The sequence below is a fragment of the Tamandua tetradactyla genome, chromosome 16, assembly GCF_023851605.1.
Source record: "Tamandua tetradactyla isolate mTamTet1 chromosome 16, mTamTet1.pri, whole genome shotgun sequence".
Classification (NCBI taxonomy): domain Eukaryota; kingdom Metazoa; phylum Chordata; class Mammalia; order Pilosa; family Myrmecophagidae; genus Tamandua; species Tamandua tetradactyla.
The window spans coordinates 66,977,190-67,002,841 of record NC_135342.1 but is presented as its reverse complement, the minus strand read 5'-3'; the positions used below and the strand labels follow the sequence as shown (position 1 = coordinate 67,002,841).

The window sequence follows — 25,652 nt, the reverse complement described above, 5'->3', positions numbered from 1 at the left end:
AAAAACTAATGGAAGAAATTATCACTGAAAATTTCCCAACTCTTATGAAAGACCTAAAATTGCAGATCCAAGAAGTGCAGCGCACCCCAAAGAGATTAGACCCAAATAGGCATTCCCCAAGACACTTACTAGTTAGAATGTCAGAGGTCAAAGAGAAAGAGAGGATCTTGAAAGCATAAGAGAAAAACAATCCATCACATACAAGGGAAACCCAAAAAGACTATGTGTAGATTTCTCAGCAGAAACCATGGAAGCTAGAAGACAGTGGGATGATATATTTAAGTTACTGAAAGAGAAAAACTGCCAACCAAGACTCCTATATCCAGCAAAATTGTCCTTCAAAAATGAGGGAGAAATTAAAACATTCTCAGACAAAGAGTCACTGAGAGAATTTGTGACCAAGAGACCAGCTCTGCAAGAAATACTAAAGAGAGAACTAGAGTCAGAAACGAAAAGACAGAAGAGAGAGGCATGGAGAAGAGTGTAGAAAGAAGGAAAGTCAGATATGATATATATAATACAAAAGACAAAATGGTAGAGGAAAATATTATCCAAACGGTAATAACTCTAATTGTTAATGGACTGAATTCCCCAATCAAAAGACATAGACTGGCAGAATGGATTAAAAAACAGGATCCTTCTATATGCTGTCTACAGGAAACACATCTTAGACCCAAAGATAAATATAGGTTGAAAGTGAAAGGTTGGGAAAAGATATTTCATGCAAATAACAACCAGAAAAGAGCAGGAGTGACTATACTAATATCCAGCAAATTAGACTTCAAATGTAAAACAGTTAAAAGAGACAAAGAAGGACACTATATACTAATAAAAGGAACAATTAAACAAGAAGACATAACAATCATCAATATTTATGCACCGAACCAGAATGCCCCAAAATACGTGAAGAATACACTGCAAACACTGAAAAGGGAAATGGACACAACTACCATAATATTTGGAGACTTCAATTCACCACTCTCATCAATGGATAGAACATCTAGACAGAGGATCAATAAAGAAATAGAGAATCTGAATATTACTATAAAAGAGCTAGACTTAACAGACATTTATAGGACATTACATCCCACAACAGCAGGATACACCTTTTTTTCAACTGCTCATGGATCATTCTCAAAGATAGACCATATGCTGGGTCACAAAGCAAGTCTTAACAAATTTAAAAAGATTGAAATCATACACAACACTTTCTCGGATCATAAAGGAATGAAGTTGGAAATCAATAATAGGCGGAGTGCCAGAAAATTCACAAATACATGGAGGCTCAACAACACACTCTTAAACAACAAGTGGGTCAAAGAAGAAATTGCAAGAGAAATTAGTAAATACCTCGAGGCGAATGAAAATGAAAACACAACATATCAAAACTTATGGGACGCAGCAAAGGCAGTGCTAAGAGGGAAATTTATTGCCCTAAATGCCTATATCAGAAAAGAAGAAAAGGCAAAAATGCAGGAATTAACTGTCCACTTGGAAGAACTGGAGAAAGAACAGCAAACTAATCCCAAAGCAAGCAAAAGGAAAGAAATAACAAAGATTAGAGCAGAAATAAATGAAATTGAAAACATGAAAACAATAGAGAAAATCAATAAGACCAGAAGTTGGTTCTATGAGAAAATCAATAAGATTGATGGGCCCTTAGCAAGATTGACAAAAAGAAGAAGAGAGGGGATGCAAATAAATAAGATCAGAAATGGAAGAGGAGACATAACTACTGACCTCACAGAAATAAAGGAGGTAATAACAGGATACTATGAACAACTTTACGCTAATAAATACAACAATTGAGATGAAATGGACGGGTTCCTGGAAAGGCATGAACAACCAACTTTGACTCAGGGAGAAATAGATGACCTCAACAAACCAATCACAAGTAAAGAGATTGAATTAGTCATTCAAAAGCTCCCTAAAAAGAAAAGTCCAGGACCAGACGGCTTCATAAGTGAATTCTATCAAACATTCCAGAAAGAATTAGTACCAACTCTCCTCAAACTCTTCAAAATAATCGAAGTGGAGGGAAAACTACCTAATTCATTCTATGAAGCCAACATCACCCTCATACCAAAACCAGGCAAAGATATTACAAAAAAAGAAAACTACAGACCAATCTCTCTAATGAATATAGATGCAAAAATCCTCAATAAAATTCTAGCAAATCGTATCCAACAACACATTAAAAGAATTATACATCATGACCAAGTAGGATTCATCCCAGGTATGCAAGGATGGTTCAACATAAGAAAATCAATTCATGTAATACACCATATCAACAAATCAAAGCAGAAAAATCACATGATCATCTCAATTGATGCAAAGAAGGCATTGGACAAGATTCAACATCCTTTCCTGTTGAAAACACTTCAAAAGATAGGAATACAAGGGAACTTCCTTAAAATGATAGAGGGAATATATGAAAAACCCACAGCTAATATCATCCTCAATGGGGAAAAATTGAAAACTTTCCCCCTAAGATCAGGAACAAGACAAGGATGTCCACTATCACCACTATTATTCAACATTGTGTTAGAAGTTCTAGCCAAAGCAATTAGACAAGAAAAAGAAATACAAGGCATCAAAATTGGAAAGGAAGAATAAAACTATCACTGTTTGCAGACGATATGATACTATACATCGAAAACCTGGAAAAATCCACAACAAAATTACTAGTGCTAATAAATGAGTACAGCAATGTAGCAGGTTACAATATCAACATTCAAAAATCTGTAGCATTTCTATACACTAGTAATGAACAAGCTGAGGGAGAAATCAAGAAACAAATCCCATTTACAATCGCAACTAAAAGAATAAAATACCTAGGAATAAATTTAACTAAAGAGACAAAAAACCTATACAAAGAAAACTACAAAAAAATGCTAAAAGAAATCACAGAAGATCTAAATAGATGGAAGGGCATACCGTGTTCATGGATTGGAAGACTAAATATAGTTAAGATGTCAATCCTACCTAAACTGATCTACAGATTCAATGCAATACCAATCAAAATCCCAACAACTTATTTTTCAGAATTAGAAAAACCAATAAGCAAATTTATCTGGAAGGGCAGGGTGCCCCGAATTGCTAAAAACATCTTGAGGAAAAAAAACGAAGCTGGAGGTCTCGCGATGCCGGACATTAAGGCATATTATGAAGCCACAGTGGTCAAAACAGCATGGTATTGGCATAACGATATATATATATCGACCAATGGAATCGAACAGAGTGCTCAGATATAGACCCTCTCATCTATGGACATTTGATCTTTGATAAGGCAGTCAAGCCAACCCACCTGGGACAGAACAGTCTCTTCAATAAAAGGGGCCTAGAGAACTGGATATCCATATGTAAAAGAATGAAAGAAGACCCGTATCTCACACCCTATACAAAAGTTAACTCAAAATGGATCAAAGATCTAAATATTAGGTCTAAGACCATAAAACAGTTAGAGGAAAATGTAGGGAGATATCTTATGAATCTTACAACTGGAGGCGGTTTTTTGGACCTTAAACCTAAAGCAAGAGCACTGAAGAAAGAAAGAAAGAAATGGGAGCTCCTCAAAATTAAACACTTCTGTGCATCAAAGAACTTCATCAAGAAATTAGAAAGACACCCAACACAATGGGAGACAATATTTGGAAATGACAGATCAGATAAAGGTCTAGTATCCAGAATTTATAAAGAGATTGTTCAACTCAACAACAAAAAGACAGCCAACCCAATTACAAAATGGGAAAAGTCTTGAACAGACACCTCTCAGAAGAGGAAATACAAATGGCCAAAAGGCATATGGAGAGATGCTCAATGTCCCTGGCCATTAGAGAAATGCAAATCAAAACCACAATGAGATATCATCTCACACCCACCAGAATGGCCATTATCAACAAAACAGAAAATGACAAGTGCTGGAGAGGATGCGGAGAAAGAGGCACACTTATCCACTGTTGGTGAGAATGTCAAATGGTGCAACCACTGTGGAAGGCAGTTTGGCGGTTCCTCAAAAAGCTGAATATAGAATTGCCATACGACCCAGCAATACCATTGCTGGGTATCTACTCAAAGGACTTAAGGGCAAAGACACAAACGGACATTTGCACACCAATGTTTATAGCAGCGTTATTTACGATTGCAAAGAGATGGAAACAGCCAAAATGTCCATCAACAGAAGAACGGCTAAACAAACTGTGGTATATACATACGATGGAATATTATGCAGCTTTAAGGCAGGATAAACTTATGAAACATGTAATAACAAGGATGGACCTAGAGAATATTATGCTGATTGAGTCCAGCCAAAAACTAAAGGACAAATACTGTATGGTCCCACTGATGTGAACGGACATTCGAGAATAAACTTGGAATATGTCACTGGTAACAGAGTCCAGCAGGAGTTAGAAACAGGGTAAGATAATGGGTAATTGGAGCTGAAGGGATACAGACTGTGCAACAGGACTAGATACAAAAACTCAAAAATGGACCGTACAATAATACCTAATTGTAAAGTAATCATGTTAAAACACTGAATGAAGCTGTATCTGAGCTATAGGGTTTTTTTGTTTTTGTTTATTTTGTTTTTTACTATTATTACTACTTTTATTTCTTTTCTCTATATTAACATTTTATATCTTTTTCTGTTGTGTTGCTAGTTCCTCTAAACCGATGCAAATGTACTAAGAAACGATGATCATGCATCTATGTGATGATGTTAAGAATTACTGAATGTATATGTAGAACGGTATGATTTCTAAATGTTGTGTTAATTTTTTTTTTCTTTCTTTCCGTTATTAAAAAAAAAAAAAAGAATTACTGATTGCATATGTAGAATGGTATGATTTCTAAATGTTCTGTTAATTTTTTTTTCCGTTAATAATAAAAAAAAAAGTATATTAAAGGTGAAAGAACTAGAGAAAGAACAGCAAACTAACCCCAAAGCAAGCAAAAGGAAAAAAAATAATGGAGATCAGAGCAGAAATAAATGAAATTGAGAATATGAAAACAACTGAGAAAATCAACAAAACCAGAAGGTGGTTCTAACGAGAAAATCAATAAGACTGATGGACCTTTAGCGAGGTGGACAAAAGGAGAGAGGATGCAAATAAATAAAATCAGAAATGGAGGAGGAGACATAACCACTGACCCCACAGAAATAAAGGAAGTAATGAGAGGATACTATGAACAACTTTATGCTAATAAACTCGACAATGTAGATGAAATGGACAACTTCCAAGAAAGGCATGAACAACCAACATTGACTTGAGAAGAAACAGATGACCTCAACAAACCAATCACAAGCAAAGAAACTGAATCAGTCACTAAGAAGCTCCCCAAAAAGAAAAGTCCATGACCAGATGGCTTCACATGTAAATTCTACCAAATATTCCAGAAAAAATTAGTACCAATTCTGCTCAAACTCTTTTAAAAAACTGAAGAGTAGGGAAAGCTACCTAACTCATTCTACAAAGCCAACATCACCCTCCTACCAAAGCCAAACAAAGATATTACCAAAAAAGAAAACTACAGACCAATCTCTCTTATGAATATAGATGCAAAAACCTCAACAAAATTCTTGCAAAACGAATCCAGCAGCATATTAAAAGAATTATACACTATGGCCACGTAGGATTCATTCCAGGTATGCAAGGATGATTCAGTATAAGAAAATCAATTAATGTAATACACCATATCAACAAATAGAAGCAGAAAAAACATGTGATCATCTCAATTTTCTGCATCATCTCGATGCAGAAAAGGCATTTGACAAAATTCAACATCCTTTCTTGTTGAAAATACTTCACAGGATAGGAATAGAGGGAAACTTCCACAAAATGATAAAGGGAATATATGAAAAACCCGCAGCTAACATCATGCTCAATGGGGCAAAACTGAAAACCTTCCCCCTCAGATCAGGAATAAGACAAGGATGTCCATTATCACCACTGTTATTCAACATTGTGTTGGAAGTTCTAGCCAGAGCAATTAGAGAAGAAAAAGAAATACAAGGCATCAAAATTGGAAAGGAAGAAGTAAAACTCTGTTTGCACATGATATAATACTATATGTCAAAAACCACAAAAAAATCCACAGCAAAACTACTAGAGCTAATAAATGAGTATAGCAAAGTGGCAAGTTACAAAATCAACACTCAAAAATTTGTATGTTTCTATATACTAGTAATGAACAATCTGAGGGGGAAATCATGAAAAAAGTTCCATTTACAAATGGAACCAAAAGAATAAAATATTTAGGAATAAATTCAACTAAAGAGACAAGAGAACTATGCAAAGAAAACTACAAGAAATTGTTAAAAGAAATCACAGGAGACCTAAATAAATGGAAAGGCATACCATGTTCATGGACTGGAAGACTAAATATAGTTAAGATGTCAATTCTACCTAAATTGATTTACTGTTTCAGTGCAATACCAATTAAAATCCAAAAACTTATTTTTCAGAAACAGAATAACCAATACCAAATTTATCTGGAAGGGCAGGGTGCCCCGAATACCCAAAAGTATCCTAAGGAAGAAAAATGAAGACAGAGGTCTCACGCTATCTGATTTTAAGGCATATTATGAAGCTACAGTAGCCAAAACAGCAGGGTACTGGCATAAAGATAGATATACTGACCAATGGAATAGAATGGAGTATTCAGATATAGATCCTTTCATCCATGGACAACTGATTTTTGATAAGGCAGTCAAACCAACTCACCTGGGACAGAACAGTCTCTTCAGTAAATGGTGCCTAGAGAACTGGATATCCACATGCAAAAGAATGAAAGAGGATCCACATCTCACATCCTATACAAAAATTAACTCAAAATGGATCAAAGACCTAAACATCAGATCTACAGCCATAAAACTGTTAAAAGAAAATGCAGGGAAATATCTTATAGATCTTATAATAGGAGGTGGTTTCCTAGACCTTATACCCAAAGCACAAGCACTGAAGAAAGAAAGAAAGAAATGGGAACACCTCAAAATTAAACACTTTTGTGCATCAAAGGGCTTCATCTAGAAAGTAAAAAGACAGCCTATACAATGGGAGACAATATTTGGAAACGACATATCAGATAATGGCATACAGAATATATAAAGAGAGTGTTCAACTCAGCAACAAAAAGACAGACAACCCAATTATAAAATGGGCAAAAGATATCAACAGACACTTCTCAGAAGAGGAAATACAAATGGCCAAAAGGCACATGAAAAGATGCTCAACTTCCCTGGCTATTAGGGAAATGCAAATCAAAACCACAATGAGATATCATCTCACACGCACCAGAATGGCCATTAAAAATAAAACAGAAAATGTCAAGCGCTGGAGAAGATGTGGAGACAGAGGCACACTTGTCCACTGTTGGTGGGAATGTCAAATGGTACAACCACTGCAGAAGGCAGTTTGGTGGTTCCTCAGGAAGCTAAATATAGAATTACCATATGACCTGGCAATACTGTTGCTAGGTATCTACTCAGAGGACATGAGAGCAAGGACACAAACGGACATTTGCACACCAACGTTTATAGCAGCATTATTTACTATTGCGAAGAGATGGAAACAGCCAAAATGTCCATCAACAGATGAGTGGCTAAACAAACTGTGGTATATACATACGATGAAATATTATGCAGCTGTTAAGACAGAATAAAGTTATGAAGTATGTAACAACATGGATGGACCTTAAGGACATTATACCGAGTGAGATTAGCCAGAAACAAAAGGACAAATACTGTATGGTCTCACTGATATGAACTGACATTAGCGAATAAACTTGGAGAATTTCGCTGGTAACAGAGACCACCAGGAGATAGAAATAGGGTAAGACATTGGGTAATTGGAGCTGAAGGGATACGGATTGTGCAACAGGACTGACTGTAAAAACTCAGAAATGGACAGCACAATACTACTTAACTGTAATACAATTATGTTAGAACACTGAATGAAGCTGAATGTGAGAATGATAGAGGGAGGAGGGCTGGGGGCATAAATGAAATCAGAAAGAAAGATAGATGATAAAGATTGAGATGGTATAATCTAGGAATGCCTACCGTGTATAATAATAGTGACTAAATGTACAAATTTTAAAAATGTTTTTGCATGAGGAAGAACAAAGGAATGTCATTACTGCAGGGTGCTGAAAATAGATGGTAATTAATATTTTAAAATTTTAACTTATGTGTGAGACTAAAGCAAAAAATGTTTATTTGGTACAAAATTTATATTTTGACTAGTGTGCCTCCTAATATACCTTATGTGGACAGCTTAATTAAACACCGCAAGTACACAGAACCTTAACTAGCATATAAGATTTTGTATGTTTGTCCAGAATGATGACCCAATAAATTCCAGAGTGATTTGAACAGTGAGTAAAAAAGTATTTGCAAAGTCCCCTTGGGGGAATGGTGAGAAAGGGGGAAAATTCAACTTCTGCAAGTGGAGAATTCTTGATATTCTCACAAGCAGTAGGGACAATCAAAGCAATTGGCTGAGCCCCCAATCTTGAGTTTGTTCACATGAAACTTAACCCCACAAAGGACAGATCAAGCCTACTGAAATTCAGACCTAAGAGTGACCCCCAAGAGAACCTCTTTTGTGGCTCAGATGTGGCCTTTCTCTCCAGCCAATACAACAAGCAAACTCACCACCCTCCCCCTCTCTAAGTGGGACATGAGTCCCAGGGGTGTGGACCTTCCTGGCAACATGGGACAGAAATCCTAGAATGAGCTGAGACTCAGCAAAAAGGGATTGAGAAAACCTTCTTGACCAAAAGGGGGAAGAGCAAAGTGAGACAGGATAAAGTGTCAGTGGCTGAGAGATTCCAAACAGAGTCAAGAGGTTATTCTGGAGGTTATACTTATGCATTAAACAGATATCACATTGTTAGTCTAGATGTAATGGAGAGGCTGGAGGGAACTGCCTGAAAATGCAGAGCTGTGTTCCAGTAGCCATGTTTCTTGAAGATGACTGTATAATGATACAGCTTTCATAATGTGACTGGTGATTGTGAAAACCTTGAGTCTGATGCTCCTTTTATCTTTACCTTATCGACAGATGAGTAAAACATACGGCATAAAAATAAATAATAGGGGGAACCAATGTTAAAATAAATTTAGTAGATTGAAATGCTAGTGATCAACAAAAGGGGGGGTAAGGGATATGGTATGCATGAATTTTTTTCTGTTGTCTTTTTATTTCTTTTTCTGAATTGATGCAAATGTTCTAAGAAAGATCATGATGATGAATATGCAACTATGTGATGATATTGTGAACTACTGATTTTTTACAAAGACTGGAATGATCATATGTTAAGAATATTTGTGTCTGTTTATTCTTTTATTTAAAAATTTTTTTTAATTAATTAAAAAAAAGGAGAAGTTCAAGAGGAAGAGGAAGTAGTTATTGTTTGACAATCAAAAATCATTATTTGCTGTATTCCTCAGTGTCATTATCCACAAACAAGGAATTTTGAAAGGAGCATTAAAGAACAGTCGTCAGAGAAGTAAAAAAAAAAAAAGTATATTAAAGGTATACTACAGTGGATTTGAAGAGACAGTTCAGTGAGTTAGAAGACAAAACATCCAAATTCAAGCAGACCAAAGAACAGTAAAGAGTAATGCCTCTTTCTCTATTTCCTAACACAAGGAATTAGGTTAAAAAGTTTGATAACTAAAAAATGATATTTCATTTTTATTTTACTATATCTTTTTACTGAGGGTATATTTTCAAATGTTAATTAGGCATTTCTTTCTGTTCAAATGCTCTTGATAAACATTCTATTAAAATGTTTGATTTTACTTATTAATTATAAGTTATTTACAGTTAATAAGCTGTCAAATGTCACATTTTCTCCCTAGTTGTCATTTGGCTTTTAACTTTGTAGACTTTCTTCTCTTTTGCTAGATATATTTTAAATTTTTATGTAGACACATGTGTGAATGTTATCCTTTATGCTATCTACTTCAGGTGAACATGATTAGATATTGTCACATTTTCTTGTTAAGATACTACAAATTAGGGCGGGCCACGGTGGCTCAGCAGGCAAGAACGCTTGCCTGGAATGCCAGAGGACCCAGGTTCGTTTCCCGGTGCCTGCCCATGTATAAAAAAAAAAAAAAAGATACTACAAATTAATTTGTACTCTTAAATCTCTAATCCCTGTCTATTAATTGAATGATAAGTAGAGAAACACCGAAATTCTGGAAGAATACCAAAGAAATTTAAAACAGAGTCATTCTAAATCTAGAATAAATTCAACCATTCAAAATCCTCCAGCGGCTTCCCAGCATATTCAAAATAAAATCCAAAGACCTGTAAAGTACTACATATTCTGGTCCCTATTTCTCTCTGACTTCAATTCTACCAGTCTCTGCCTCTTTCGCTCTACTAGCTTCACATGCCTTCTTGTTGCTCTCCATGTAGGCCAAGCTTGTTGCTACCTCAGGGTCTTTACATTTGCTCCCTCTGAATAGTACACTCTTTCTTTGGATATTTGTACTACCTCCTCCTCACTTCCTTAAGATCTCTACTCAACATGTCACCTATGAGAGACCTGTGCTGACTATACTATCTAAAATATCTGGCCAAATGTCTTATATGCCACCCTACCCTACTATCATTGTATCCCCTTATACTGCTTTAGTTTTCTTCATAGTATTTACCCTTATCTAACATTACATTACATACTCCCCTGTGAACTTCCTATATCCCCTGCTAAAAAGTAAGCACCATGAAAACAGGGCTTTGTCTGCTTATTTATCAGTACATCCCCATTACTTGTTGACTTACCGTTGTTAGAACACGCATAATTGTGTCTATATGCCACCGTTTGGAAGGTGCATACCTGAAAAACCAATGCCACAGGGTGAAAAAACTGGAACCAGTAAACCAACCTTTGTTCAGTGACTCTGAGAATCTTTTCCTATGGTCTCTCTGGTTAAGTGATTGTATTTGCAGACATTTCACCTTCAAACCAAGCAGCAGTACCTTTTTCAAAGGGTATGAAATGGCAGATAGCCAAACTCAGCTGTCTCATATAACATTTGAATAGGAGATACAAAGCTGAGAAATGGTACTCTGTCTTCGGTTTCTCAGAAAACAAACTGTAAAGTCAGGGCAGAAGAGGATCAGAAAAGAAAATGGACTATTCCCAAATCCAGACAACACCAAGACTAGGAACTCATTCTTTTAAATTCAGGGTGGATACAGAGAAAACAGTCCTACTATTAAAATCTTGAGGCACTTTCTCAAAGTTTTGCATAGCACTACAATTTAGAGGTTAAAGAACAAATACAGGAGATTTTACACAAGTGAGAATTTTTTTTGGTCCTTAGCATATGATAAAAATGCTGATTATAATGGCCTTCTCAAAGCTAACTTACAACTGAAGTAAATATTGAGTTGAAATAAATATTATTGGCTTTAAACATGTTTACAGCATTTTTCCTATGTTTTAAAGATGTCTTTAAAAAGTCTTTGGCATCTTTTATCAAAAAAAGATAAAATTAAATCTTACTTTTCTGCAGCAAGAAAAATTCCAGATGCACAGTCTGCTTTAAATTCCGGCTCACATGAATCCAAAAAATAAAGTAATTCCTTCATCATGCCTCGGATATTATTTCCGTTCACCAGGGCAAAACTCAATTCCATTGCACGCCTTGCAGGAAAACAAAACAAATGGTCATGATATCTATAGTGGGAATGAAGTAAAGACCCACGTATATTTTCACTCTGGCAGATGTGTTAATGCCCACACAATCATGTGATCCCAACCTTTGCATGCAAGATAACCAAGATTTGTTCTTAGACTATGGAAGTCAGTTTTAATATTTTGAATCTCTATTCACCACTTTTCTTTGAAAATCCCTGAAATGCATTACTAATAACCAAAATAATTCTATGATGCTAAAATTCTAGAACACTTAAAAGGCTCAATTAGTCCTGCATAACCCTAGGAAGTGGGTACTATTTTATTCACACTTTACGTATTAGGCAACTGTGGCACTGAAGGGTAAATAACTTGACTAAGTTATTAAGTACAGAGCCAGGTTTGAAATGAGGCTCTCTGAATTATTAATCTGTTATGTAGCCTGTCAAAGAGACGCAGATTTTACTTCTTAAATGCTATAAAGAAACAACACAACAGGAATCAGAAGGCCTGAGCTCTATTCTCAGATCTGCCCCTTGGAAGGAGTAAGATTTAGGGTAAGTCAACTGATTCCTTTAGGGCTGTATTTTAACTAATCTGTTAAATGGGGTTAGAAGTAATTGCCTAGTCTCTCTCACAGACTTGCTCTTAGAACCAACTGAAAGAACTCAGAAAACCCTTTGAAAAGCACTAAATAAAAGCTGGTGTTACTGAGCCTTGGTCTTGTTCATTTCCATGTTGCCCAAGCACTCACTATCTATTCTTTACAAATGAAAGGAACTCAGTAAACTTTTAAGTGAATGGTTTCATAGATCACTCTACATCTAGTTTGTTCTAACATCTAGTCATTTCTAGACGTACCATTCTAAGAAACAGGGCTGCCTCCAAGATCTTGGGGTAGAAGTACTGTGAAAATATGTGTGCTGTCAGCAATTTGAGTTTCAGCATTGTGATGAAACACTAAGCCGATGGATCACTTTTGTTTTCATCCTCCAACACACAAAACACAGTACCTCTGTTAAGTAAACTTCTGCCAGCTTACCTGTGCCTGTTATATTTACTAATAAACCAAGAACAACTCCAGTGTGCACTTAATTATTTCTTATAGGCATCCTTAATTGACCTAAACTTCTCCCTGCTAATCCCCCTTTCTAAAAAAGGGAGATTAAAAAATGAACTCTACAGAGTTCATTTGTGAAAATAATGAGTAACTGCATAGATGTCAACATTCCTGCTCTCAAAACTATTTGAGAGGATGGGCCTTACCTATCAATAATCTGTTTCCTTTACTTCATTTAACAACAACAACAACAAAAATACACCAATAAAGAGTCTGTTTGTTACCGTTTTATTGAGACATCCAAGTCTTTTAGACAGTCCACAATTGTGCTTCTATGCCTCTGTACCGCATTATGATCTGTCTGCACAGTCTTCAACAAAGATGTCAGAGCTACATATCTGAATGAAACAAAATTACAGAGTAACAGAATTAAAATGTAAAATTCAGAATAGTTTTCCTCTATCTACAGGACAAAGAACATGCTTAACTCTCTCCCAGCCAACACAACAAGCAAACTCATCACCCTCCCCCTCTCTACGTGGGACATGACTCCCAGGGATGTAGACCTTTCTGGCAACGTGGGACAGAAATCCTAGAATAAGCTGGGACTTAGCATCAAGGGATTGAGAAAACCTTCTTGACCAAAAAGGGGAAGAGCAAAATGAGACAAAATAAAGTGTCAATGGCTGAGAGATTCCAAGCAGAGTCGAGAGGTTATCCTGAAGGTTATTCTTACGCATTAAACAGGTATCACCTAGTTAGCCAAGATGTAATGGAGAGGTTGAAGGGAACTGCCTGAAAATGCAGATCTGTGTTCCAGTAGCCATGTTTCTCAAAGATGACTGTATAATGATATAGCTTTCAAAATGTGACTGTGTGATTGTGAAAACCTTGTGTCTGATGCTCTTTATCTACCTTATCAACAGATGAGTAAAACATATGGCATAAAAATAAATAACAGGGGGAACAAATGTTAAAATAAATTTAGACTGAAATGCTAGTGATCAACGAAAGGCAGGGGTAAGGGATATGGTATGTATGAATTTTTTTCTGTTTTCTTTTTATTTCTTTTTCTGAATTGATACAAATGTTTTAAGAAATGAGCATGATGATGAATATGCAACTATGTGATGATATTGTGAATTACTGATTATATATGTAGAACAGAATGATCATATGTTAAGAATGTTTGTGCCTGTCTGTTATATTTTTTAAATAAAAAATTAATAAAATAAATAAACAAGACATATTTTTAAAAAGTATCAGTGGCACAGATAATTCAAATAGAGTCGAGAGGCTACTCTGGAGGTTACTCTTATGCAAGCTTCAGGAAGACCTTGCTACCTATCATAACCTGCCAACCCCCAACCAGGACATTCCAGCCAATCCTACAGAACACCTAGGGCAATATATAAGATTCCACAAGGGTTCCAAGCACTAGAGCAACTTGCCAGAAACCTACAATCAGCAGATGGGTCCCTGGTCCAGATAGTTCTGAAACTTAGCCCATCCTCTCCAGAACATCAGTTAGTTCCATCTCCCTACCCCATATCAATGACAGACCCTTCCAATATCAAAAATTTAGAACTGCCATAGCCCAAATAACCCCAATGAGAGGCATGGAAAGATCAAAGGTGATGGTGGAATGATACATAGAAGATAGGACTTAACAAATGAATATGAATGCTGAATCATTAAATTGATATCTCTTTTAGTCTCCAGTATTTTAGACCAGCTAGAAGTAAAAACCTAAAATTGTGAAACTGTAACCCATATCAAAGGTTGAATATGCTCTACAACTAAGTGGTGCTGTGCTTGGAAATTTATACCTTTTCCGTATATACGTTATTGTTCACAAAAAAGAAGGAAAAAAAGTCGGTTGTGATGATAAAAAAAAGTTATAAAGATTTTATTGACAATGAAACAAATATGTATTAGAAATAAACTATAACATTTTTAATAGAAATACACAACAAAAATGTGCAGGGTCTATAAGAAAAACAAAGTTTTAAGAAATGCATGAGAGACCCTGATGAAGAATGAATGAAAGAATGGGAGATATCATGCTTCTGAATACTGAGTCAATATTTTAAAGATTCCTGTTTGCCTCCAAATTATTTATACTCTTAATAAAATTCCAATAAAAGACTCAATGGGTAAAAAAAATAAATAAGCCATGAAGCAAATCCTCAAATTTATTACAGAACAGTGGTTTAAGACCAGATTAAAAATAGAAATCCTAGGTTGATGTTTTAGTCATGTCATTCAATAGTATGTGATCTTAAGCAAACTCACTTTTAAATAATGCAGAGTTTATAATACCCAAAATATTTTTCAGTTACTTACCTAATATTCTTGTCATTGTTCAATAAGAAACGACCCAAGATATTTATGGCTAGGACCTAAAGAGAAATACACATGTGAAACATCTAGGAAAATTAAGTATTTATATTATTTTCTGATACTTAAGGGTCACTTCGTGGCTTCTGATAGGTACAAATTATTAAATGGTGGTAGTTGGTACTTTAAAGACTACTAGCAAAAAAAAAAAATCTAAAGGCAAAGTCTTAAAATCATATTCTATTTCAACAGAAATTGTTGGATAAATATCTTTTAAAGTTTTGATACTGTTAGTGGAAGAATATTGGAACAGCCTCTTTGGAGAGAAATGTGACAACCATAAATATTTAAAATGAAAATATATTCTCTGCTTCAACAATTCCACTTCTAGGAATTTACCTCCAGATATATCTGTACATGTGCAGCACTAACTGTAATCACAAATGATGGGAAACACCCCAAATTAAGAGTATTAATTTGGGGTGTTTCCCATTAATAGCAACATTGTTAAAGATACTATAGTGAAACTATACAATGGAATATTATGTTGCCATTAAAAGAATAAGACTGGCTCTACATAGAAACTAGCACCAAGACAGTTTAAGTAAAATGCAACACAATGTATACAATATGTTACCAATTAGTTCAAACTGTAGGGAGTGGAAAATTACCAACCTAAGTTACTTTGGCTAAATTATTTGACTGGATACCATAAGGCTAAAGACAAAAATAACTGTATACAAATACTGTACTTGTGCTAGTTTGAAAGGATTATGTACCCTGGAAAAGTCATGTTTTAACTGATTAGATAGCTTCCATGGAGATGTGACACACCCGATTGTGGGGTATTAATCTCTGAGGAGAGGGAGATGTGACTCCACCCATTTCAGGTGTGTCTCGATTAGTTCACTGGAATCTTTTAGAAGAGGAAGCATTTTGGAGACTGCAACAAAGCCACAAGACCCACGAGAGCCCACACAGCTAGAGACCTTTGGAGATGAAGCTCCCCCAGGAAAATGCCCCTGGGGGAGCTTCATGAAACAAGAAGCCTGGAGAGAAAGCTAGCAGACATCACCACATTCACCATGTGGCTTTCCAGTTGAGAGAGAAACTGCGAACTTAATTGGCCTTTCCTGAGTGAAGGTAACCTCTTGTTGGTGCCATAATTTGTACATTATTATAGACTTGCTTTAATTGGGACATCTTCACTGCCTTAGAACTGTAAACTTGCAACTTATTAAATTCCCCTTTTTAAAAGCCATTTCATTTCTGGTATATCACATTCCAGCAGCTAGCAAACTAGAACAGTACTTTAGTTAGTAAATTTGTTTCTTACAAAAATACAGGTTAACAATTCTAATATTAATAAATGACTGAATGGTTAAATAAATAGATGGGGGAGAAGAGACAACTCTCCAAACAGAATTCTAATCATTTAATGTGGAAGGAATGAGGGAAATAGAAAATTATCATTAGAATACCACCCTAATAATCGTTGCAGGCAAGATTCACAATGGATGCTAAAGTCAGTAGGCAAGTTTGAGGAGAACAGGATATTTGCATAGTTTCAAAGGGACTTCTCCAAAATATTTTTAATTACAAAGGGAAAAAATAGCTTTACAGTGCAGAGATACAGCAGACACCACCTTCGCCAAATAAGCAAGGTTAACATCACCAGTAATAAGACATATTGACATCATGTACTCCTGACATGGTACTCAGAGGATACAGCACTTGTGTGGTATTCTTACTAAACAAGCATAAACGCACTCTAATTAGGAGAAAACATCAGACAGTCCCAGACCAAGGCACAGTCTACAAAGTAACTGACCAGTACTCTTCAAAAGTATCAAAGCCAAGGAAAAAGTATGAAAGACAAAGAAAATCTGAGGAACTATTACAGATTGGAGGAGGCTAAGGAGACAATAATTAAATGCAATGTGGGTTCACTGGTTAGCTACTGGAACAGAAAAAGGACATCAGCAGAAAAACTGGTGAAATATGAATAAAGTTTGAATTTAGTTAATAGTATGACACCAATATTAATTTCTTAGCTTTAATAACTACGCTATAGGTATGCAAGACGTTAACATTAGGGGGAAGCTGGGTACAAAGTATATGGAAATTCTCTGAACTATTTTTGCAACTTTTCTGTAAGCATAAAATTATTTCAAATGAAAAGCTGGTTTTTTTTAAGTGGAGAAGAGAAGAATAAATTCAGAAGTACACACAAAATCTGAATATGGATAAAACATCTATAGAGAAATAAATTTTAAAAATGATAATAGTACTTTCCTCTGGAAGGAAAACAGAGATTCTAAACATGAGAGCTAGAAGGCAGACATTTTCTTCCCTGCATACCTTTTGTATTGTTTGGGTTTTTTACTCTGCCATTTATTTCTTAAATAAAACAAACATTTAATAAGAATAAATTAAGTCATTGTTTAAAGCAATGAGTACAACTCAAATTCCAGCTCTAGAAAAATTTATTCTGAAATGTTTCTTTCACTCCAAAATATCTATATATCTAACTACACCTAAGATCTTCCAAATTTTATTATAATCAATGTTAAGCTTTTGATGAAAGAGAATGATACTTCAGGTATCAAAAACACAACACTATACATTCTAAATCATTCTTCCTAAAGCTAATTGTTCTAAATCAAATGTTTAGGGGGAGAAAGATGTAAAATGACTTACTCGCAAGCCACTCTCTGACTTGATATCCATGATAGTCAAAACTGTTTCATAAAGAATGGCGTTTCCTACATTTTTACTAGTCTCTGTATTAGTGGCAACCTGAAAAGACAGAAGGCAGTACATAAGTGACAGAACAATGCTTCCAAAAATTCAGAGGGATAACAACAGACATTTTGTGACTGAAGTCACTAATGAGAAAAGACAAATAAAATCTGCTCTATTTAACTGCAATCATTCTACTCCCTGCTATAGTAAAATGAATATGTAATATGATGCAGCTTTGTCCACTCACCTGTGCTAATATATCATTCATAGCTTCACTTGAGTCATCATCATTTCGTCCTAAAATTCTTAATAACCGCAAAATTCGTACCTAATGTGTAAAATATGAGAACTGTCAACAGCTTATGCTTGGCTCAGAGGAATTTCGCTTGGTATGAAATTGAAATAATTTAAACAAAGTCTGAGATTCCATTAGAAATGATCAAAACTTTAACAGAAGAATTTTAAACATTATCTTTAGAGAAACGATACATGACTTTATAATAATGTAGTTAGGCAACCCATCACCTACACTGTTCAAGTCTCTGTCTAAACACTAAACAATTTTTATTACAACTATAATTTTATACTATGGATCATATAAAATATAGAATTGTGTCACTATTCATTTATCAATGCAATTAGTTTAATCAATAAACTACAAAATTTCTATCTAGTGCAAATTCAAGAGGAAGGAAATAGCCTGTTCATAAGGTTTAAATTCATGTAACATTTATCCAAAACTTTCTTTTCAACCTCACCTGCAAAAAAGGGTCGCTGATACCAGAAACATCATGTTCTGGTGAGTATCCGGACATGATGAGGTTCTTTAGAATACGAACTAATTGGGGTACAAGCTGCAGGAAAAAAAGATGCATCAAAAGCCACGAATATCAAAGAATAGCTGATGAGTGGGCAGATTTTTGGGTTTAGGAAAAGGGGTGCAAGAGTCTAGAGTTCAAAAAAATTCTATTGATACAATATACTACTTATATTGTTGTCTGATAAATATAACTTAGGAGTAGAGTACTTGGGCCAGAGAACTCAAGAAGGAATGCACACTTTATCCGGACAAAAACAAACTACACTTCTTTACTTCAGATTTACAGATGCAAAGATATTACAAATAACAGTTGGTCAGAAAGCTTATGGGAACCAAGTAAAACATTTACTTATGGAACAAAATGCACTTCTGTAGCACTTGATGTATTTAGGTGACATAAATGTGCAATTTTTATCCATTCAAACATATGGCTAGCAATGTTATCATAGATAAAATAAAACTGGTGATCTTATTAAATTTATGGCTTTAAAATGTTTCGCCTCAAAAAAAGGAAAGATTGGCCAGTTATGTCCTTTTCCGACAAATGGAATACAAAAGCCTATAACATGAATCAAGTGGAAAAGAACATGAAAAAGTATATCTTTCAACTTAAGATTTCAAGGGCCTGAATAATTTCTTCTACCTATTCTTAACTCTAAGACAAAATTTTCAGTAAAATTTAATTTCAGGACTTAATTATACAGGCTGACTTGTTGCGTGCTTTCTTGTCCTATCTTATAAATAAGACTACACATTCTTTATGATGAAGAATTCCCTTCTTGTCCTTTTATTACATTGCCCATTAAGGTCACAGCATATTGTAGGCAAATTTATTGCCAAGCTTACAGATGCTTTAATTAGCATTCATTTCATTTCCACTGATAATTCACTTGATGTTAAAATCCTACTTCAAAATGCTTACAACAATAAGAACTGTTCCATTCTCACCTGAAAACTCAATTTATGTATATAAATAGTTCTAACAACGTAAAATTAAATAAGGAAGTATCTACGGTAAAATGAATCACATCTCTTTTAGAGGCGGTGTAAACAACCCAACCCTGCTGCAACTAAATCATCTTTGTCACTGTATTCAGAATCTGTCTTCTCCTTGCCGCAACTCTAAAATGAAAAGTCAAGCTATGCCCAAAACATGCACTTGGGCATGTCTAAACATTCAAAACATAAGGCCACTTCTAAATACAAGAGAACATAAGCTGCGTAAATTCCAAAAAGTTTAGCCATAAGACTTCAGAATTAAGTGATTCATCAGTCATCTAAACAAGAATCTAATTTAGACAACTTCAAGATTAAAACAAATCTAAGTCATGGAGAGCTTTAAATTCTAAATAGAATCCTCCTTAAATCTGTCAATTCTCTGGGTAGATTTATATGAGATACAAGAATATAAGGTATTAAACAGCTTTAAAATGTGGTAATAAAACAAGGGCTATCCAGTTACCAAGCTCTGCACCAAAACCAGGTAGATCATCTTGTAAAACTTAATGAGCTGCTTTCTTCTCTTTTTATTATTATTATTTTTTTACATGGGCAGGCACCGGGAATCGAACCCGGGTCTCCAGCATGGCAGATGAGAACTCTGCCTGCTGAGCCACCGTGGCCTGCCCTGAGCTGCTTTCTTATACTGTAAATAACCCTAATCATTTTTTTAAATCGGCTTTATGCTTTGGACTCCCTTTCCTTGGGCTGCCAAAATGCAGAAATTTCCTTCAATGCCAAAAGATGGGTATATCATGTAAGACCACAGTGGGACAGAAAGAACAAAACTCTAAATATTAGGCATACAAATTTTTGTAACCCAGCTTTAACTTTCAGACAAAAATGCAAGTTACTAATACTGATGACAGGACAAACAACATAAGATGACAAAGGAAAGGCTGCAGCCATGAAAGTCAGTTGATGCCCACCTACTCTACCTCAAAATTCTTTTAATGTTCCACAACTTCTAGGCAAAAGTAAGTACATGTACAGGAGAAATAAAAGCAGTCTGAAAAGAAAGCTCAGAGGTACATATGAAGTTTTTTTTTTTTTTTTTTTTTTTTTAAAGGAAAGACAGAGAGAAGGAAGGAAGGATAGAAGGAAGGAAGGAAGGAAGGAAGAAAGGGAAACATTTTTAAACATTTTCTTGTTTTATTGTATTCTGTTTCTCCGTTTTTGTTACATGGGCTGGGGCCGGGAATCGAACCGAGGTCCTCCGGCATAGCAGGCAAGCACTTTGCCCGCTGAGCCACCGCGGCCCGCCCCATATGAAGTTTTTTAAAGTATGAGGTTGCCCAAATGGTTCTAAAATGTCTACTTCAAAAAGAAGTAGTGTTTTATGTTTTATGCTCCAGACTGATCTGGAATTGCTATAACTGAAACCAATGGAAAGCTGCTCAAAGCTTCTTAAGGGAAGACAAAGTTAAGGCAGAGAAGGAGACTTACAGTTCAGGAAAGGCTGCAACTGAAATCCAAGGCTGACTTTGGAGTCAGGAGTTTAAGTGACAAGACAAAAACTGGACTAGGGAGTTAGCCAAAAATGCTAGAACAAATAACTCATAGTATTAAGCACAGTTTCAGCATTAGTATATTTTTAAAAGCCACATTTGTGGATGGATACACAAAAGGTACTAAGGACCTAATGCCAGCATGCACCATCTAAAAGAGGGTTAATTCTTACCTTTTCATTCTAACATACAGCAGGATTCCAAACAGACAACAGGAACAAAACATACAAAGCAAGCATTAGGGACAGATACGGGTCTCATACTATTTTACAGTAATTTAATCAAGACATGAACATCTAAGGAAAAAAAAAGCCAAAAAAAAAAAACAAGGGAAATGCTATTAGAGCCTCATTAGAGCTAAAGTACACAAAGTGAGCTCCACTTAGGGAGTGATCTGTACCCTATAAAAGGAATCATATGCATATAATTTCCCAAAGAACAGTCTATCTCTGAATTTACCTCCTCGTTACTGCCTTCTAAAATAAAGTGGAGACCACAAAAACGTCCACTTTAGAATGTTAGTTAAAAAGGGAGAGGGGGTAGTTATGAAAGCTAGGGACTTCCATCACAGGAGTCAGTGGCTGAAAAGGAACAGCAGGGAACTACTCTGGGTTAGGTTAAAGTAATAAAGGTCAAATTTCAGTTTGCAGTTTTCACGTTAAAAAAAAAAAAAGTAATTACCTGTCTTAAAATTTTTTTAATTTTGAAAAATAAAAGAACTACACAATTTCTATTTGTAATTTGACCTCAGGTTACATTTCCTGACTTCACTGTGAAAACAGGAGATAAAGCACATAAGATATCAGTGTGCCTGCCAACTATAAGAGACAACTTCTATTATGAAAGGAAAATCCTCTACTATTGCCAGTTCTTATATCCCTAAATCTAGCTTCCAGCCCTACCATACAGCAGGGCTGGTTAAATCCTCTACTCAGCTCCATACTTTGCTTTCAAAAGAAAATTTGTAAGTGAAAAAAAAACATATACTTAACAGGAAAATCATTTTTCAATCAAGAAAGGCTTAAGGATACAAAATGGCACCTACCTTTCTGAAATGTGCAAGCATGTCTGGGCTTCGCTCACACATTTCTGTAAGGAGGACTACAGATGTGTGAAGGACACCTGAGAGAAAAGATACAATGAAAACTAAAAAAGAGGCTATATTATTCAATTGATAGAACACAGCTTCGAATTTCTAAGAGCCTTTCTAAAAGGATAGTTGCCATTTTTGCTTTTTAATTCCCCAAAGGATCTAAGCATTGAGGTGAATGCAAAGAAGATACTTAATAGATGATTAAACACTTATCAATTCATTCAAATCAGGATATTTTTAACATTATGTAACCAATTACTAAAAAGCAACAACCAATATATGTCTCTGCATCTGAAAATATCCATAAAGACATGCTCACAGAGAAAATGAGCTAGGTATCATCTACCCCATACTTAATCAATGATCGACTACCTGAGTATTAACAGATAACTCAAGAAGAACAAATCTTAAGGTTTTTAATTTCTAGGCAAACCAAACCAGAACTTCGAGGTAATTGTGAATGAAAAAGTGAATGTGCTTGTTTCAGAATCAATGAGAAAAATCTTCCAATACTTCCCACTATTTAATAATATATAAGCAAAAATAAAAAATAAATGAATACATATATATACACATGAAGCAGCCTAAACAATTCATTTATTCAACAAATATATATTGAACCTTATGGACAGCGAAACACTGACCTAATCACACTAAAATACATTTTATCATTTTTTTTCTTAGTATTTAGGATACAAATTTTTTTCAACTCAGAACTTGTTTCACTGACTTTAAAATAAAAATAAATGTTCAGGGAAAGAACAGCCACATTCCATTTAATTTCTCTTAAGTTTACTATAAATTCACCTGAGTATCCACTTTAAATTCCTGTTATAAATAACCTAAAAGTTTTCAAAAACCTTATATTCCTACATAAGGCAATGAAAAAATAGTTTTTTTCTTCTATTATACAACAGCAAGAAAATCAAAAGATTCTACACATGAAAATCAAGGCTAAGAACATTTGTACAGTATATTAAATATCAGTGATTTAATATAGTATTTTAATATAGTAAAATAAGAAGATCAGAGATAAACAATTATTATGAAGGATTCCATCTCTAATTATAAAAGTTGGACATCAGAGCAGAAGAGATTTGGGCAACCAGAGCTTCCTGGAAAATATCTAAGCACAGCAGGAAAGCAGCTCCACTGTGCTGAGATATAAAGCCAATGCTGCCTGAAGCCTTTTCTCTCAAACAACCCTTTTCCTTCAGTACTTCATGGGAGCCTACAAATTACATTACCATGGTTCTTCTCATTCAATAAATTTTTTGTTGCTGGCAAAAACATCTCCATAAGTTCAGGAACCTTCCTAATGACATGAACAGCACACAGCGCTGCCTGTAAAAAAAAATAATAAAAAGACAAAAGATTTATTTCAATTAAGCCAAGGCAACAAATTTTATTTTAAAAAAAAAGCACTATTCATCAACTAGTTTTATTAGAAAAATTAAGAAGTTAGCTATCAGATCTATTATTTATTAACTGATTTGGGCTTTCCAGATTATATCATCGCATAAATGCTAATCTGTAAATCACCTGTTCTTTTGTTCATACACTGCTAAACAAGTGGACAAAAACTTTCCAGACTAAACCATAGTTAATATGAATTTTGTCAAACAAGTTAAAATTTAACTTATGTGGAATTTGGGGAAAGTGAAAAATAGATAAAGATTTCCACCTATGATAATCATTTCTGATATAAACCATCAAGCAAGTCGTAAATGTCCATTAGCAGATGAATGGACAGACAAATAAGCTATATAAATGCAGTAGAATATATTCAGCCTTAAAAAAAGAATAGAGTTCTGATACATGGCACTACATGACATGGATGAACTCTGAAGACAACACACTGAGTGAAATAGACACTAAGAAAACAGATATTACATGATTCCACCTATAGAGCTGAGAGGTTATTCTTATGGATTATATAGATATCCCTTTTCAGTTTTTGGTGTACTGGAGTAGCTGAAGGAAAACACCTGAAAACTTTCAACTGTAATTCAGTAGTCTTGATTCTTAAAGATGACTGTATAACTATACAGCTTTTACAGTGAGCCTGTGTGATTGTGATAATTTTGTGACTGATATTCCCTTTATCCAGTGTATGCATAAATGAGTAAGAAAGTAAAGACAAAAAAATAAATAAATTATAGGGAGAACAGGGGGCAGAGGAAGCTTTAGGTGTTGTTTCTCACTTTCAATTTTATTGTTGGAGTAATTAAAATGTTAAAAATCAATTGTGGGGCGGGCCGCGGTGGCTCAGCGGGCAAGAGTGCTTGCCTGCTATGCCGGAGGACCCCGGTTCGATTCCCGGCCCCAGCCCATGTAAAAAACAAACAAACAAACAAAATATAATAAAATAAGAAAATGTTTAAAGATGTTTCCCTTTCTTCCTCCCTTCCTTCCTTCCTTCTCTGTCTTTCTTTCCTTCCCTTCCTCCCTCTCTCTAAAAAAAAAAAAAAAAAAAAAAAAATCAATTGTGATGATGAATTCAAAACTATATGATGATACTGAACCACTGACTGTATACTTTGGATGATTATATGGTATATGAATATAACTCAGTAAAATTATATTAAAAAAAAAGATGCTGGGAATATTGTTGAAATAACAACAAAGGACCTAGAACATTACTAAACTTAATTGTGGGTAAAATGCTATCAAACATAATACCTAAAATTGTAGAATGGTAACCCTATCAAACTCTGAAATCTGTTCAACAACTAACTAATTGTTGCTATATGCTTTGAAATTTATTGCTTTTTTGTATATATGTTATTTTTCACAAAAGGAAAGAAAAGAAAATAGTGGTCTAGACTGTAAGTTCTTATAACAGTCACATTTAGTCCAGAGTGGTAATTGTTATTTCTAGATTTTGAGAGGCTGTTTTATATGTGTATAACCTGGTATTCAGAGATTAGAATGAAGCCAATCAGGTCGGGATTAAGGCAATTCAGAATACAGGGGTAAGAAATGACATTGTCTATATTTTAAAACGTCATCCATTCTTTGAGACCAAAGGAAGAAAGGTTTATTTTGTCCAGAACCAAATTTTCTGTAGCATATAATGTAAAACAACCTGTCTGGATAGATCATTTAAACACTATAAATACAGGGAGCCCAGAACAAGAATGAAGGCCTTTAATCCTGCATAACAACGTAATGCCTGGATACATCCCAGAGTATATGAAGCAGATAATCAAAAAGCATTGGCAAAGTCCCTTGAGGGATGGGAGAAAAATTATGGAACTATTAAACTTTACCACCGGGGAAACCCCTAACACTGTGTCAAACATTACAGACACCCAAATCAAAAGGCCAAGACCTTGCTCTTGTGAAGCTTATGTATGTAGCAGAGAAGCTTAGCTTATCTATAGGTATGCCTAAGAGTCATTTCCAGATGTGGCCTCTGTCTCTCTA

General features: G+C 35.0%; 1 protein-coding gene and 1 non-coding gene across 7 annotated transcripts in view; both read right to left on the bottom strand.

Annotated features, from left to right (window-relative positions):
* AP1G1 (adaptor related protein complex 1 subunit gamma 1) overlaps positions 1-25,652 on the bottom strand; it is a 131,325-nt gene that overhangs the window by 34,392 nt on the left and 71,281 nt on the right. For 5 of the 6 annotated variants that reach the window (XM_077132917.1, XM_077132916.1, XM_077132918.1 and 2 more), the window contains exons 5-13: positions 23,471-23,567; positions 22,176-22,252; positions 18,562-18,657; positions 18,051-18,131; positions 17,759-17,857; positions 15,065-15,120; positions 13,003-13,116; positions 11,527-11,667; positions 10,800-10,854 (exon numbers count right to left, since the gene is read on the bottom strand). In XM_077132917.1, coding sequence (XP_076989032.1) covers positions 10,800-10,854; positions 11,527-11,667; positions 13,003-13,116; positions 15,065-15,120; positions 17,759-17,857; positions 18,051-18,131; positions 18,562-18,657; positions 22,176-22,252; positions 23,471-23,567 — 816 coding nt within the window. The remainder of the gene's footprint in view (positions 1-10,799; positions 10,855-11,526; positions 11,668-13,002; positions 13,117-15,064; positions 15,121-17,758; positions 17,858-18,050; positions 18,132-18,561; positions 18,658-22,175; positions 22,253-23,470; positions 23,568-25,652) is intronic. The other variant, XM_077132922.1, reaches the window with a different exon arrangement.
* LOC143660470 (small nucleolar RNA SNORD71) lies at positions 12,576-12,660 on the bottom strand. Its single transcript, XR_013164068.1, has one exon. It is a non-coding gene; the product is annotated as a small nucleolar RNA SNORD71 (small nucleolar RNA).